General features: G+C 46.7%; 1 protein-coding gene across 4 annotated transcripts in view; it reads right to left on the reverse strand.

Annotated features, from left to right (window-relative positions):
- The window catches only part of WHSC1 (Wolf-Hirschhorn syndrome candidate 1), a 93,497-nt gene that overhangs the window by 12,517 nt on the left and 65,385 nt on the right, over window positions 1-15,595 (reverse strand). For all 4 annotated transcript variants that reach the window (XM_011936765.1, XM_011936764.1, XM_011936763.1 and 1 more), the window contains 6 exons: window positions 13,684-13,863; window positions 13,176-13,332; window positions 12,837-13,042; window positions 11,004-11,107; window positions 9,282-9,551; window positions 7,856-7,972 (listed from right to left, as the gene is read on the reverse strand). In XM_011936765.1, the coding sequence (XP_011792155.1) occupies window positions 7,856-7,972; window positions 9,282-9,551; window positions 11,004-11,107; window positions 12,837-13,042; window positions 13,176-13,332; window positions 13,684-13,863 (1,034 nt within the window). The remainder of the gene's footprint in view (window positions 1-7,855; window positions 7,973-9,281; window positions 9,552-11,003; window positions 11,108-12,836; window positions 13,043-13,175; window positions 13,333-13,683; window positions 13,864-15,595) is intronic.

Consider the following 15,595-nt stretch of genomic DNA (forward strand, 5'->3'; position numbering starts at 1 on the left):
GCTTTGTGATAAAAATTTTTCTAAGTGGCTTTTCTCCATCTATAAGGAAGTTCTGCTGTTTTGGGTCAGGATTTTGTTTTTGTTTGTTTTAGAGACAGAATCTGTTGCCCAGGCTGGAGCACAATGGTCCAGGACCTTGGCTCCCTGCAGCCTCAGCCTCCTGGGCTCAAGCGATCCTCCCACCTCAGCCTCCTGAGTAGCTGGGACAACAGGCACATGCCACTGTGCCCAGCTAATTTTTATTATTATTATTTTTTAGTAGAGACAAGGTCTTGCTGTGTTGCCCAGGCTGGTCTCAAACTCCAGGCTGGCTTTAAGCAGTACTCCTGCCTCGGTCTCCCAAAGTGCTGGGATTATAGGCACACGCCATTGCACCTGGCTGGGGTTTTCTTACATAACCTTTTCATCATTCTCTGAACACGCTGGATTTCCTGGAGCGGGTACTGGCTGGATCCCAGGTTTGTCTCACTGCTGTCGGCTTGATGGAGGTCTCCTCACCACAGAACCCAAGTCTCTGTGGGCCCTCAGAGCCTTGGGTCCCTTTCTCTCTGCCTTCCAGAATGTTGCCTTCCTTTTGGAAGGTGATCCTTTCAAAGATGCGTCATCTCTTCTTCCCAGGAACTCCCCATGCCTTCTTTTCCCACTGCTCCCTTTCAACTCTCAGCTCTGCTGCGAGCAGGCCCCAAGTGCTTGCTTTGGCTGCCAGGCCACACTCCCACATCTCTGCACTCCCTGTGCTCAGGCGACACTGCAGGTCTCCAGTACTTTTCTCTGCTTGTTGGACTTCAGTGGATGGGTCTGTTTGACCCATAGTTTCAATGAAGATGTACTTTGTGTACATTTTTTGTTCTGGAAGTGAGCAGCTGCCATCTGCTACCAGAATCCTATGAATAGATTTGTTTGGCTGTGAATCACATTCTCTTAAAGTTTTTTCTTTGAACACTACCTTTAGGATCTTTCCAAACTGTCAGGTGTGCATCTCATCTAGTTCTTCCTCTCCATGCTGTCTCCTGTGTCTCCTCCACTCCAGTAACTACAAACATTAAGGCCTGTGGGAGCCTTTCCTTGTTACTATGTACTAACCCTAATGTGAACCTTAGTCTTAACTTACACATTTAAACCACTTACATATATTGTGATAATTGACATTTTGATTTTTTTTTAATCTGTGCTTTCTCATTACTATTATTTCTCCTTCCCCCATCTTCCTCCCTCAGGTTCTACTAAATTGACTTTTCCTCACTCTCCTTTTTACCCTTTAATGGTGTGGAAGTTACACCTTCCACTTCTATTCATTTAGCAGTTTCCCATGTAGGTGTCACATGTATACTGTGACGAAGTCTAAGGTTAATAAATCTCTTCCCTCCACCCTCACAAAACAAGCAGCTCACTCTGGCATCACCACACTCCTGATGCTCCCTGTGACCGTCAGTGTTCAATGCCTCCTCCTTTTCATCTTCCTTCTTCCTGCCATGCAGTCATCATCATCCACCATAATTTGACACAACCTGACTTATTTAAGACATATCCACATACCCACAAACTTGTCTGTTCACCCTTACTTCTTGGATCTCACATTTAACTTCTGACATTCAATGTTCTTCTTCCTAAAATATCTCATTATTTCGTTCAGCTAAATTATATTGATGGTCAGCTCTCTCCATCTTTGTCTGAAGTCACAGATAAGCAAGGCACTAGAATGCAAGGTCTAGGGTTATGTTCCTTGGTGTGTAATTCTTTTAATATGCTGCCAATTTGGTTTGCAAGCACAGATGCTCCACTTGAACCTGTCCCAATTTCTCTCCCAGACAGTATCAAATAACTGAAATCTCCCAGATCACCCATCCTGACAATAAGACACCAGACTGACCACCTGCTGCCTGTTGACCAACTCCTGTATAACGACTTGAGTCAGCTGGGAAGATGGATTTGAGGCTGGTCTCCCATCTGATGTCACCCACATGAAAGCCCTTCTTCTCTGGCAATACTGACTGTCTCGGTGATTGGCTTTCCCTGCGGTGAGAAGGCAGACCTAGGCTGAAACCTCCGTGTCTGGTAACACTTATGATGGGGCTATGTCCCAATAAACCCACTGTTAAGTTGGAAATATCTTTTTTTTTTTTTTTGAGACAGAGTCTCACTCTGTCACCCAGGCTGCAATGCAATAGCGTGATCTCAGCTCACTGCAATCTCCACCTCTCGGGTTCAAGCGATTCTCCTGCCTCAGCCTACTGAATAGCTGGGATTACAGGCACCCACCACCACGCCCAGCTAATCTTTGTATTTTTCGTAGAGATGGGGTTTCACCATATTGGCCAGGCTGCTCTCGAACTCCTGACCTTGTGATCTGCTGGCCTAGGCCTCTTAAAAGTGCTGGGATTACAGGCATTATTAGCCACTGCACCCGGCCTAAATTGGAAATACCTTAAGTCACAAATGCATTTAATATACCTAATCTACCAAACATCCTAACTAGCCTGCCTACATCAAATGTGCTCAATGACACTGGCTTACAGTTGGGGAAAATCATCTAACATAAATTTGAATGTCCCACGTAATTTACTGAACCCTATACTGGAAGTAGAAAACAGAATGGTTGTATGGGCACAGCTTCCACCGAATGGGTATCACTCTCACGCCATCGTAAAGTCAAAAAATCGTACGGCAAACCGCCCTAAGTTGGGGCAGTCTGTATTTTGGTGATTTTTCCATCAATGTTCATACGGGACATTGGTCTGTAGTTTTTCTTTTTTTTTTTTTTTTTGAGACGGAATCTCGCTCTGTCGCCCAGGCTGGAGAGCAGTGGCGCGATCTCGGCTCACAGCAAGCTCCACCTCCTGGGTTCACGCCGTTCTCCTGCCTCAGCCTCCTGAGTAGCTGGGACTACAGGCGCCCGCCACCACGCCTGGCTCATTTTTTTGTATTTTTAGTAGAGACGGGGTTTCACCATGTTAGCCAGGATGGTGTCGATCTCCTGACCTCGTGATCCGCCCACCTTGGCCTCCCAAAGTGCTGGGATTACAGGCTTGAGCCACCGCATCCGGCCTGTAGTTTTTCTTGTAGCATCCCTGTCTGACTTTGGTATCAGGGTAATGCTGACCTCATGGCATGAGTTTGGAAATGTTCCCTCCTCTTTAGTTTTTCTGAAAGAGTTTCAGAAGGATTGGTATTAGTTCTTTTGTAAGTGTTTGGAAAAATTAATCAGTGAAGCCACCAGATCCAGGACTTTTCTTTGTTGGGAGATTTTTTTTTTTTTTTTTGAGACAGAGTCTCATTCTGTCACCCAGACTAAAGTGCAGTGGCACAATCTCGGCTGACTGCAACCTCCACCTCCCAGATTCAAGAGGTTCTCCTGCCTCAGCCTCTTGAGTAGCTGGGATTAGGCACAAGCCGCCACACCTGGTTAACTTTTGTGTTTTTAGTAGAGATGGGGTTTTACCACATTGGCCAGGTTGGTCTCAAACTCCTGATCTCAAGTTATCCACCCAACTCAGCCTCCCAAAGTGCCGAGATTAAAGGCGTGAGCCATCACGCCCAGCCTGTCAGGAGATTTTTTAATTACTGAGTCCATCTCTTTACTAGTTATAAGTCTATTCTGATTTTCTATTTTTTTCATGACTTAGTCTTGGTAGTTTGTTTCTAGGAATTTGTCTATTTCATCTCAGTTATCCAATTTATTGGAGTACAGTTGTTCACAGTACTCTCTTATAATCCTTTTTTATTTCTGTAGAAGCAGTAATAATGTCCTCACACACCCAGTTCTGATTTTAGTTATGTGAGTCTTTTCTCTTTTTTCCTAGTCCATCTAGTTAAAGGTTTGTCAATTTTATTGATCTTTTTAAAGAACCAACTTTTGGTTTCATCGATTTTCTTGAGTTTTCCAATTCTCTATATAATGTTATAACTTGAATTTATACAAGCTGAACTTTAATAACATAAAAACCCTGCTCCTTTACAGCTCTGTCCCCACCACTTTCAGTCGCTGATGTCACAAAATCACACTTTTATATACTGAGTGCCCTAAAATATGAGCTGGTAATTCATGAGTAAAACTAGTAATGCATGAGTAGCTTAAATTATACAGAAAACAAAATGTTAGAATTTACAAACTAGATTAAAATACCAGCTTTTAAACTAGTAATTTTTTTATAAATGTATGTCTCTCTTTTTTTTTTGAGACAGAGTCTCGCTCTGTTGCCCAGGTTGGAGTGCAGTGGCATGATCTTGGCTCAACTGCAAGCTCCGCCTCTCGGGTTCACGCCATTCTCCTGCCTCAGCCTCCCGAGTAGCTTGGACTACAGGCGCCCACCACCACACCCGGCTAATTTTTTTGTATTTTAGTAGAGATGGGGTTCCATCTCTACGTGTTAGTCAGGATGGTCTCGATCTCCTGACCTCGTCATCTGCCCACCTCAGCCTCCCAAAGTGCTGGGATTACAGGCGTGAGCCACCACGCCTGGCCCTAAATGTATGTCTCTTAAATCATGTAGACAACAAACAAACAAATGGAGTTATAAACCACTGTTACAACAATACAAACTTTTATAGCTGACCATTATTTACTTTGAGATCTTTCTTCTTCATACAACTTGTAGTTACTGTACAATGTCCTTTCATTTCAACCTACAAGGCTTCTCTTCATTACCTCTCTTGACCATTACTTGCAGGGCGGGTCTAGTGCTAAAAAACTTCAGCTTTTATCTGGGAATGTCTTAATTTCACCCTTACCTTTGAAAGACAGTTTTACTGCATATAAGAGTCTTGGTTAACATTTTTTTTTCTTCTTTTAGCACTTTGAATACATTGGCCCACTGCCTGTAGGCCTTCAAAATTCCCGATGAGAAATGTGATGATGATACCTCACTGAGGATCCCTTGTGGTAAAATGTGCTGATACCTCACTGAGGATCCCTTGTGCTGTGGTTTAGCTTTGTGTCCCCACCCACATCCCATCTTGGATTGTAATCCCCAGGTGTTAAGGGAGGAGCCTGGTGGGAAGTCACTGGATCATGGGTCAGTTTCTTCCATGCCATCTCACGATAGTGAGTTCTCTCAAAATCTCACGGTTTTATAAATGGTAGTTTTTCTGGGGCTCTCACACACTTCTCTCCCGTGCCACCATGTGCAAAGGTACCCTTCGCCTTCACCACAATTGTAAGTCTCCCGAGGCCTCCCCTGTGATGTGGAACTGTGAGTCATCGATTAAACCCTCTTCCTTTATGAATTACCCAGTCTTGGGCAGTATCTTTAAAGCCGTGTAAAAATAGACTAGTCCACCTTGTATGTAATTAGTAGCTTTCTTCTTGCTGTTTTCAAGATTCTTTGTCTGGTTTTCGAAAGTTTGATTATAACATGTCTCAATGTAGGTCTCTCTGAGTTTGTCTTACCTGGAGTTCATTGAGCTTCTTTAGATGTTTATATTCATGTGTTTCATCAAACCTGGGAAGTTTTCAGCCATTATTTTTTCAAAAGTTGTCTCTGCCTCTTTCTCTCTTTACCATCTGGGACTCCCACAATAGAGATGTTGGTCTGTTTGATGGTAGCCCACATGCCCCTTAGGCTCCGTTCACTTTTCTTCAATCTTCTTTTCTGTTTCTCAGGTTCAACAATTCTTTTTTGTTTGTTTCTCTTTATAGGTTTTCTATCTCTTCATTGATACTGCCATTTTGTTCATACATGATTTTCTTGACTTTCTGCAGGTTTTCCTTTAGTTTTCTCAGCATCTTGAAGACAGATGTTTTAGAGTCTCTGTCTAGTAGATCTGTCATCCGGCCTTTCTTTTAGGGACAGTTTCTGTTTATTTTGTTTTCCCTTGAAATGGGCCATATTTTCCTGTCTCTTTGTAGGGTTTTTTTTTTTTTTTTTTTTCCTGAACACTGGACAAGTAAGTCTAATAAGTCTAATAATGTGGTAACTCTAGAAATTAGATTCTTTCTCCCCTTGCCCTGGGTTTGCTGTTTGTGTTATTTTTATTTATTGTTCTTGTTTCCTTTTGATTGTTGCAGGCTGTTTCTATGCAGAGGATCAACCCGAGATGTAAATTTAAGGTCTTTTCAGATCTTTTTTGAGCATGTACCTTTACCTGAGCGTGCACAGTCACTTTCTAATTTTCTAAATTATCTACTTTTCCCCAAAGCTGTTTTTGAATGTCCTAGTCTTTTAATGTCTGGCTCCCAAAAGGAGAAAAACAGAAAAATGAAAGAGGAGGGCAATTGGTGCTGGCCCTTTAAATCCTCTTGAAGATACATCAGCTGGAGGGGAGGGGCTTGTAACAACTGAGGGAGGTGTAACAACAACGGCAGCCCACCTCTTTGTCTGCACCTCTGTGATCAGAAGCAGCAATCAGGGATCCTGAGCACAGATACCCACTATTTGGAGAACAGGATCCTTCTTGCTCACCTTGCACACAGCTTGAGGGGTTCAGGGTGTGTTTATGGAGATACATATGGATATATGTATACACACACACATTTTTTCCCTGATCCTTTGAAAGTCAGTTACCGATATCTGACCTCTGACCCTAAACGCATCACAAGTCATTCTCTTGCGCAGCCACAACACCTTCCACACCTACGAAATTTAACATGAAGAACAGCGTCTTGTCCAAATTAAAATTTTTCCCACTGCCCCCAAAAGCATACTTTATAGCTCCTCATCCCAGATTCAGGCTCTGATCAAGAAGCACACACTTCCTCTGGGTACTTCTTCAGTTACTCTCTTTTAACTCAGGATTCTTTTGTCCTTCATGACACTGACTTCCTTGAAAGGTCTAAACCCCACGACCTGCAGTGATTGACACAGAGCCTAGTGCTCGCTCGGAGCAGGCTCCACTGGCCACTGCTGCCCCACTACTGCAGAGGTAGGGGATTTAGCTTCCCCAGGGACCACCTGACAAGGTCCCTGGAACCACTCTTATTTCCACAGCAGCCCTTTCTCTCTAGATCTCATCACATCTGTCTTCCATGAATTGTTCAGCATTTTTTATCTGTGATCATTGTCTATCTGATTTTCAAGCACTATTATTAATCTACTCTTTTAAAAATAGCCAGACTTTTCTACTAGACGACGAGCTTAAGGGCAACAAAAGGCAGAAACATGTATTCTATCTCCCTTCCTTTCAAAGACCACTCAGGCACTGAGGAGGCCACACTTCCCCAGCTGAAGTCATCCAGAAGCCAAAAGCCTGCTGTGTGAGGGAAGGGATGACACACACCCCCACGGGGCTGTGGCCTTTTAAGGAGCTGCCCTGGAAGGGCCCGGCAACACCTGTCAGGGTTGGGCATCAGGCCCAGAGCTGAGCACTCCAGATGCACTGTCTTTTATCCATGCCCACTTTTACACAAATCATCCCATCCTCCTTTTCCTGAGAACACTGATCCCTCTAGTACCTAGGTTCCAAAATGCTTAGAAACATGGGCTTCACACAAGCAACAACCAACCAAAAACGATTCTGCTACACAACAGAGAAGATGCTGAGACCTTACCAAAGAGCACTGAAAATTAAAAAATAAAATACAACCTTTTTGAAAAAACAAAAGAAGATGCTCAGACTTCCTCATCTGTGTCCTCTCTACTTCCCTGCCCTGTACGAAGGCTGCCTGGAAGGCCCTGCATGCACACCTGGACGAGCAGAGCCTCAGGGTGCCTGAGTGCTGAGAGGTGGTTAGCTGTAGCCGTCTGGTGCAGCTGAAAGACATGCTGCGCCTCAGAAGAAATCATGCAGATGTTTGAAAATAAGCAGCCAAGGAGAGAAATGTTGGCGCTGCCACAGGGCAAAGTCCAGTTCTCCCGGTGACCATCAGGGCTCCAGGTCCAGGACACTGCAGAAGCTCACAGTGGGCACCCTTCCACGTTACCTTGTCTATAGTGAGCATGTAGAAGTGGGTGATGTCATTCTCATGTGCGTGCTTGATTCTCGCCATGCACTCCTCCTCATCGATCAGCTCCCCGACGTACTCGTTAACAAATTCTCCCTGGAAATCACAAGAATGTGGCCATGACAAAAAGCGTGCTGACCAATCCTCAGTGTTGGGGCTCAAGACTCCCTATCATGATCACTTAGAACGGGCACCACACACATCAGCATACCTCCATGGAGGGCGCATACAAAGTCTTCATAAATTAAATTCAAAGGATCTCAGACATATCTGTATGTAAAGGTTGCCAATGAAAAATGTATTAAGTATTCATGCAGTGGCAACATGCCAACCCTTGCTTCTTACATGACCTTGTCTCAGGAGGGCTGTCTGATAACCAAGCTTCTACATAACCCACTTTACACGGTGATCTCCACAACAGAAAAAATGGCTACAAAGTATCTGACAGGATATACAGCAAGTCTGGGTGAATCAGCAGTCAGGCAGGTGAGGAACAAGGATGCTGGGGAGGTGTTTCTAAGCAACCTTTTGTGCTGTTGCTGGACCTGGCACCAGGCTTATGAACATTCTGTGCTGGATCAGCCCTGGTATGGACCTGGAGTCTGAGACCACCCACCCCTAGGCCATGCCAAAACACATCAGGGTCAGCAGTTCCACATGTCTCTTAGTCCCTGGATGTCCTTGGGATGCAGTCTGGGAGCAGATGCAGGAGGTCAGCAGTCCTGGTGTCTACCAACAGCTTGGTCCTAGACTGTGCCAGGACCACCCCTCCCAAGAGCAATCTCCTTACGCCTGCCTGGTGAGTGCTCCCAAGCACCTGGCTGCTAGCCCAGAGGAAAATGGGTCACTTCATGAATCTTCCATTTCATAAAAATAACCATCAGAATTCTGACATAAGGCATGCTTTAAGGGAATGTATGAGTTTTAGCAGATATCTTTCATGTAACATTTTAGAATATTCAATTGTAATAATTCAATTCAAAAAAATATTTCAGGTCAGGCACCAAGGCCCTTGCCTATAATCCCAGTGCTTTGGGAGGCCTAGGCAGGAGGATGGTTTGGGGCCAGGAGTTTGAAATCAGCCTAAGCAACATAGCAAGACCCTATCTCCAAAAAATATAAAATTATTAGGGCATGGTCGTCTACGCCTGTAGTCCCAGCTGCTTGGGAAGCTGAGGTGAGAGGATGGCTTGAGCCCAGGATTCTGAGGCTGCAGTGAACTACAATCATGCCACTGCCCTCCGGTCTAGATGATAGAGAGACCCTGTCTCAAAACAAAAACAAAAAATTTTTTTCCAAAAAATACCATTCTCACATGAATACAAAACCACCACAAGCAAACCTAAGTCTAATTCCCAGTGAACCGTAATTTCTCAAAAGCAGGGGAGGCGATAATGGCACATACCTTTCTGATGTCCCTCTTGGCGACCAGGCCCCACCCTTTGCCATCTGTCTTGATGATCTTGGTCTCTGGGTACTGTCGCTTGGTGAAGCACTGGTTCTGGCAGAACTCGCCTGCGGGACACACCTGCGGGTGGCACTCAAACATCAGCATCCTGTTCAGACATTCCGAATCAAAGCCACAAGGATTCTCATCTGTGGGCTTGCAGTTGCACTTAGGGATTTCTGAAATATCCGCTGTGTAGATCTGGACTTTCCCATAAGGCTTATTCACCTGCAGGGAAGGAGTAAGCTGTCTTGGCCCACAAATGAATGAAGAGCCTTCCGGATACCCTGGCACGCCCACCACGGCCTCTCCTTACCCAGCCTCCAGGTGTCCTTTTAGAAAGTTTCAGAGGTCCGACTGGGACACACTCCTCAGAACAGCCCTCCCCAGATCCCAGAGGAGCTCTCCTCTGCCTTCTTAGCACAGGAGGCAGGCAGGGCAACCCAACGCCCTCTCACGTTATTTTATCTTAGTGTCTGTGCTCCTCGTTGATGAACAAGAGCTGACACGTATCCAGTCAGGCCATTGTAAGATGAAGAGAGAAAACGCATGTTGACTGCTTAGTACACTGCAGGGTGTCCAGCAAACGCTGGGTAAGAGCTCTTCTGAGCAGCTTCCCGACCCATCTCTCTGACTCTTCCTTTACCAAGCACCAGCAGCGAGCCACATGGGAGGCCACCCCAGGGGGAGCAGTACTGGGCAAGGGGGCACAGCCTCTGCTCTCATGACCTTGTGGTTTATCATTAGTGAAAGACAAGCAACCAAATAATAAAGCAGTAGAGATAGTTGAAAATCCGCTGGGGTAGAAATGCACAATCTTAGGAAAGAGGTGGCGAAAGACACCCCTTTCGATGCTGTGGTGTGACAAACTGTACCCTTCGGAGAACAATCTGGGAATATTCTCCAAGAATCTAAACATTTCAGGCTCTCTGACCCTGTGATTCTGTTTCTGGGAATCCATCCCAAAGAAAATACTATATAAAGATGAACACAGAGTGCTTTCTTTACACACAAAGATATTGACTGTAGCCCACATTTTACAAGCAAAGGCAGAGCGAGCACTTGACCTCCGGCACACTGATCACAAACACTCGTCAGGAACGGCCACAAGCCTCCTGGGGATGCGGCCCAAGAGGCACCAGCTCTGAGTGCAGGCAGCCCTGAGGGGCCTGGAGCTCTCACAGAGCCCTGCCCTGGCTGCATTTCCTCCTGCTCTCCTGCTGGGGCTCTCGAGCTCACTAGAATAAACACAGAACTGGGAAAGCCCCCCACCCCACACCCCGCCTTGGTCTCTGAGGTAGAGGATCTACGCCTTTGGGGCTCGGTCACTGAGCCCTGCTCCCATGTGACCGACTCCCAGCACTTAGCAACAGCCTGGTGGAGGTGGGAGGCTCATCCCTCAGCTCCTCCTGCTCCAAGCAGCCCGGTCAGGACTGTCACCCCAACTCCTTCGCTAGCTACCAAGCCAAGCCTCATGCTCCAAGGCGGAACCAAGAACCCCCATGCAGACCCCCCATGCCATCTGCTCATGGTCTCTTGCGAGGCCATCCACGCCAGGCACCACAGATCCTGGCTGGTGACAGTCCTCTCCCCAGCCATAGCCTGGCTGTGCCTGAGAACCGCTCACAGCCCTTGGGGAAAACTCCCTCCACACGCGTGCATGCAGCTCCCACACGCCACCTTGATGTGCTTGTATGGTGGGGGCTTGCGCTCGCTCTCCTGTGTTTCTCGGGCTTCCCTCTGAAGCTTAATTTCACGAAAACGAGCTTCAGCTTCTTGCAGTGCTAAAAAGTCAATGAAATAGGAGTAAGGATTTTAGTAAATAAAGGTAACTACCTTTCAAGCTCCATATTTTTATAGTTCACTCTAAACTTTCAATGTTAAGTATTAGTTTCTGGTTCCCATAAAACTAGAGTCTATGAACAACTGGCAGTGGGCAGGTATTTTTAAATGCGGCCAAGTGTGGGAGGCAGAGGAGTGCTCCGAGAACAGTCATCACCTCTCTACGAGGCAGGCCCAGGGCGGAGTTCTATCAGGAGCTCCCTGTCCTCCACTATGGCCTAAGGACAAAGCACCAGGGTCAAAGCCTGGGACTTGCTGTTCTCAGACAGAAAATAAAAATGCACCTGAGGCCAGGTGCGGTGGCTCACACCTGTACTCCTGTAATCCCAGCACTTTGGGAGGCCGAGGCAGGTGGATCACCTGAGGTCAGGAGTTCAAGACCAGCCTGGCCAACATGCTGAAACCCCATTCTCTACAAAAAAAAAAAAAAATTAGCCAGGCATGATGGCAGGTGCCTGTGGTCCCAGCTACTTGGGAGGCTGAGGCAGGAGAATTGCTTGAACCCAGGAGGTGGAGGTTGCAGTGAGCCGAGATCACACCATTGCACTCCAGCCTGGGCCACAGTTGAGCAAGACTCCGTCTCAAAAACAAAACAAAACATGCAGCTGAGCTCCTCTTGAAGTGAAAGGGGCTCTGAGAGATGAACCACAGGCTCAAGCAAGAACAGAGGAAACACAAACCCCTACCATCCGTCCTGAGAAGGAGGCCAGTCCCATGTCAACACTGGACGTGTCCTGTGGTCTGCCCTGTTTTTGCGGCCGCAAGTCAGCCACAAAGGGGTCTGGCACTACAGGACACCCACATCCATAGTCAGGAGACTTCGCCGACGGTCGCGCCAAATACATCAGGCCACCTCTCAATTTCGTCTTGCCCTCTTAATAATTTTTAAAACTCTTTCAATGCCTACCTGTTCTTTATGAGACCTCTTGAGTGCCTACCATGCACTCCTCCTACCACTCAGTGCAGCCTGCAAAGCTTTTGGCAGCACAGAGCTAACAGAGCTTTAAATGCGTGGGTCCCCGCCTGCAGCCACACAGGAGCAAGCACTGACCTGGCTGCAACACAGCATGTGCTTCTCCTGAACGAGCCACATGCACACCCTGGGTTTTCCCTGCTGACCTCATTCTCTCTCAACCTGTGTCATAAACACCAGTTCCTCCAGTGAGGGGTCACACCCCATCCTGCCTCCCACAAACGTGGGTCGCCAGCTGGCCATGCCACGTCGTTGCTCCTGCCTCCCCGCAGCTGGGGAAAGAGGCCAAGCACCTTGTCTGCTTGACCACCCGATTCCTCATGCGCTGAAAGGCAAAGTGAGCCCCCAAGAGCCTGCTGCACAAGGTCCAGACAACAGGACCCTTCCTTCAGATCTGCATTTTACATAAAGGCAAGCCATGGAACATTTCTGTAAATTAGTACTAAAAATAATTTCTGAATCATAGGTTTACAGAATTTTAATGGAATTAATCACAAACCAATGTTACAAAAGTTATCAGTGTATCTTACTGTATGCTTAACAAATAAACCAGACTGCAAACTTTTTCCTAATTTAAAAATACAGATTGAATGTGTAGTCTAGTATTTTCTACAAAGATCAAATTTTAAAAAATAGAAATTAGGGGTAAGAAAATGCATGAGAGTGCTGTCTCACTCTCTATCTGAAAATCTCCGTACCGTTTTTGAAGACTCTTCCGATCCCTCTGACCCCCTGGTAGCGGCTGCCCCGGTCCCCCTCCATGTACGGGAACACTCGCGCCTGATGCGTCCAGTAATAATCTTTAGACCCAAAGAAAAACACAGGGAATTCTCCAATCTCGTGCTTCATTTTCTGAATATTTGGGGGAACATTTTTGGGATGGCAAACTTCTGCCGGCCACCATCTATTATAAATATTAAAAACAGGATTCACAGACTCCTCAGAGAGAGCGACAATAATTTCAATACTTTAAGTACTGTAAAGTGAACACATGTGAACAGAAAAAACATAAAAGCATACGATTCTATGTCTCACACCTGTAGTTCCCAAGTTTCACCCAAATGATATCCTGGAAGTGCAGCTTCTTCCCAGCCCTGCAGTCATTGCAGAACCAACTGCCATCAGGCATCTCGATGTTCAGGCAGTCAGGGTGGAAGGCCGCTGGGCAGGACTCGCAGCACAGAAGGCTCCCCCCTGCAAGAGGAGGGCGAGGCAGGCAGGCTTAGCCTGTCTGTTATGGCTCAGCCCAGATTCAGTGCTTCACAATCTACAGCTATTACAGCCTTAACTTATAAACATCAGTTTAAAAACAGCGATCTGTACATTAGCACAAAAGCAAACGTCATTTTCACCACAAATAATTTCCTGTATGTTTGCAAAATGATTACAATTAATTGAGAACTACTGTGATATACTATGAATGTGAAGACGCAGAGAACACTGTCAACATCAGTGAACACAGCACAGACAAGGAATGAACCTGCCTTGATACCTGGCTCCTGGGAGTGAAGAGGCGTGTGCCGCAGACACCCCCAGGCCCCTCACCTTTGGAGCACACAAAGCACCAGCTCACGTTGACGTGGGCGTGGTGTCGCTTCCCCTTCCGAGCAGTGAAGTGGGCAGTGCAGATGATGCTGTTGGAGGCGATCACTGAGCATCCTGCTGCCAGACAAGCATCCCCGCTGTGATAGGCAACGGGGCAGCGGACACACCGCATCATTTTACCTGAAGGCAAAGAAACACACCCTAAGGACCCCGAACACTGACTCCAATCATAGTGAAAGGAGCAATTAATAATTACTCAGCCTCCATGAATTTGAAAAGTTAATACTAAAATTAAATGGAGGTATTTGATTTAAAAAAAGCTTTCAGAGCAAAGGTGCTTCAAAACAATGTTTGAGAAAATGGTCATACATCTAAAATGCTGTGTTTTTTCAGCCTGGGCACTGCAGGCATCTGGGGCACGTGGGCAGCCATCCTAGGCATTGTGCAGTGTTGAGCAGCATCCCCGGCCTCTACTCACTAGATGCCAGGAGCACATCCACAAAATATCCCCAGACATTGCCAAATGTCCCCTGGAGGACAAAATTGCCCCTGATAAAGAACCACTGGTGTCAAGAAGTACAGACAACCTGCCACCCTCATCCCACACACTTAACATTAGACAATCCAAATGTAATTTAATATAAAGATGTTTTCTTACATATAATGGGCCATTAAAACCAGAGCAAACAGGTTGGGCATGGTGGCTCATGCCTGTAATCCCAACACTTTGGGAGGCCCAGGTGGGAGGATTTTTTGAACCCAAGAGTTCAAGACCAGCCTGGGCAACACAACAGAGCGACCTCATCTCTACAAAAAAATAAAATTAGCCAGGCATCGTGGTCCACACCAGGTGGGAGGATCACCTGAGCCTGGGAGGTCAAGGCTACAGTGAGCTGTTATCACGCCACTGCATCCTAGCTTCAACAACAGAAGGAGACCCTGTTTCAGAAAAAAGAAAAGAGGTCAGAGCAGTGGCCTAATAGTTCAAGACCAGCCTGGGCAACATGGTGAAACCTCATCTCTACAAAAAAATTCAAAAATCGGCCGGACGCGGTGGCTCACGCCTGTAATCCCAGCACTTTGAGAGGCTGAGGCAGGTGGATCACCTGAGGTCAGGAGTTCAAGACCAGCCTGACCAACATGACAAAATCCTGCCTCTACTAAAAATACAAAAATTAGCCAGGTATGGTGGTACGTGCCTGTAATCCCAGCTACTGGGGGGCTGAGGTAGGAGGATCACTTGAACCTGGGAGGTGGAGGTTGCAGTGAGTTGAGATCATACCACTGTACTCTAGCCTAGGCAACAGAGGGAGACTCCATCTCAAAAAAAAAAAAAAAAAAATTACAAAAATCAGCCAGGTATGGTGGCATGTGCCTGTAGTCCCAGCTACTCAGGAGGCTGAGGCGGGAGGACGGCTTGAGGCTGGGAGGTCAAGGAAGCAGTGAGCTCTGATCGCACTGCACTCCAGCCTGGGTAACAGAGCGAGACTCTATCTCTATGAAGGGGAAAAAAAAAAAAAAAAGCCAGGACAAACAAAATCTATCAAAATGGTCCAAAGGTTGCCCCTCTCCTAAAGTTAAGCATCTTTAGGGTGATATTTAGGATGGAAAGAAGAAAAAGGGGGACAGTTGCCGGGCGCGGTGGCTCAAGCCTGTAATCCCAGCACTTTGGGAGGCCGAGACGGGCGGATCACAAGGTCAGGAGATCGAGACCATCCTGGCTAACACTGTGAAACCCCGTCTCTACTAAAAATACAAAAACTAGCCGGGCGAGGTGGCGGGCGCCTGTAGTCCCAGCTACTCCAGAGGCTGAGGCAGGAGAATGGCGTAAATCCGGCAGGCGGAGCTTGCAGTGAGCTGAGATCCGGCCACTGCACTCCAGTCCGGGCGACAGAGCGAGACTCCGCCTCCA

The sequence above is a fragment of the Colobus angolensis genome, unplaced genomic scaffold (genome assembly GCF_000951035.1).
Source record: "Colobus angolensis palliatus isolate OR3802 unplaced genomic scaffold, Cang.pa_1.0 Scaffold157, whole genome shotgun sequence".
In the NCBI taxonomy this organism is placed as follows: Eukaryota; Metazoa; Chordata; class Mammalia; order Primates; family Cercopithecidae; genus Colobus; species Colobus angolensis.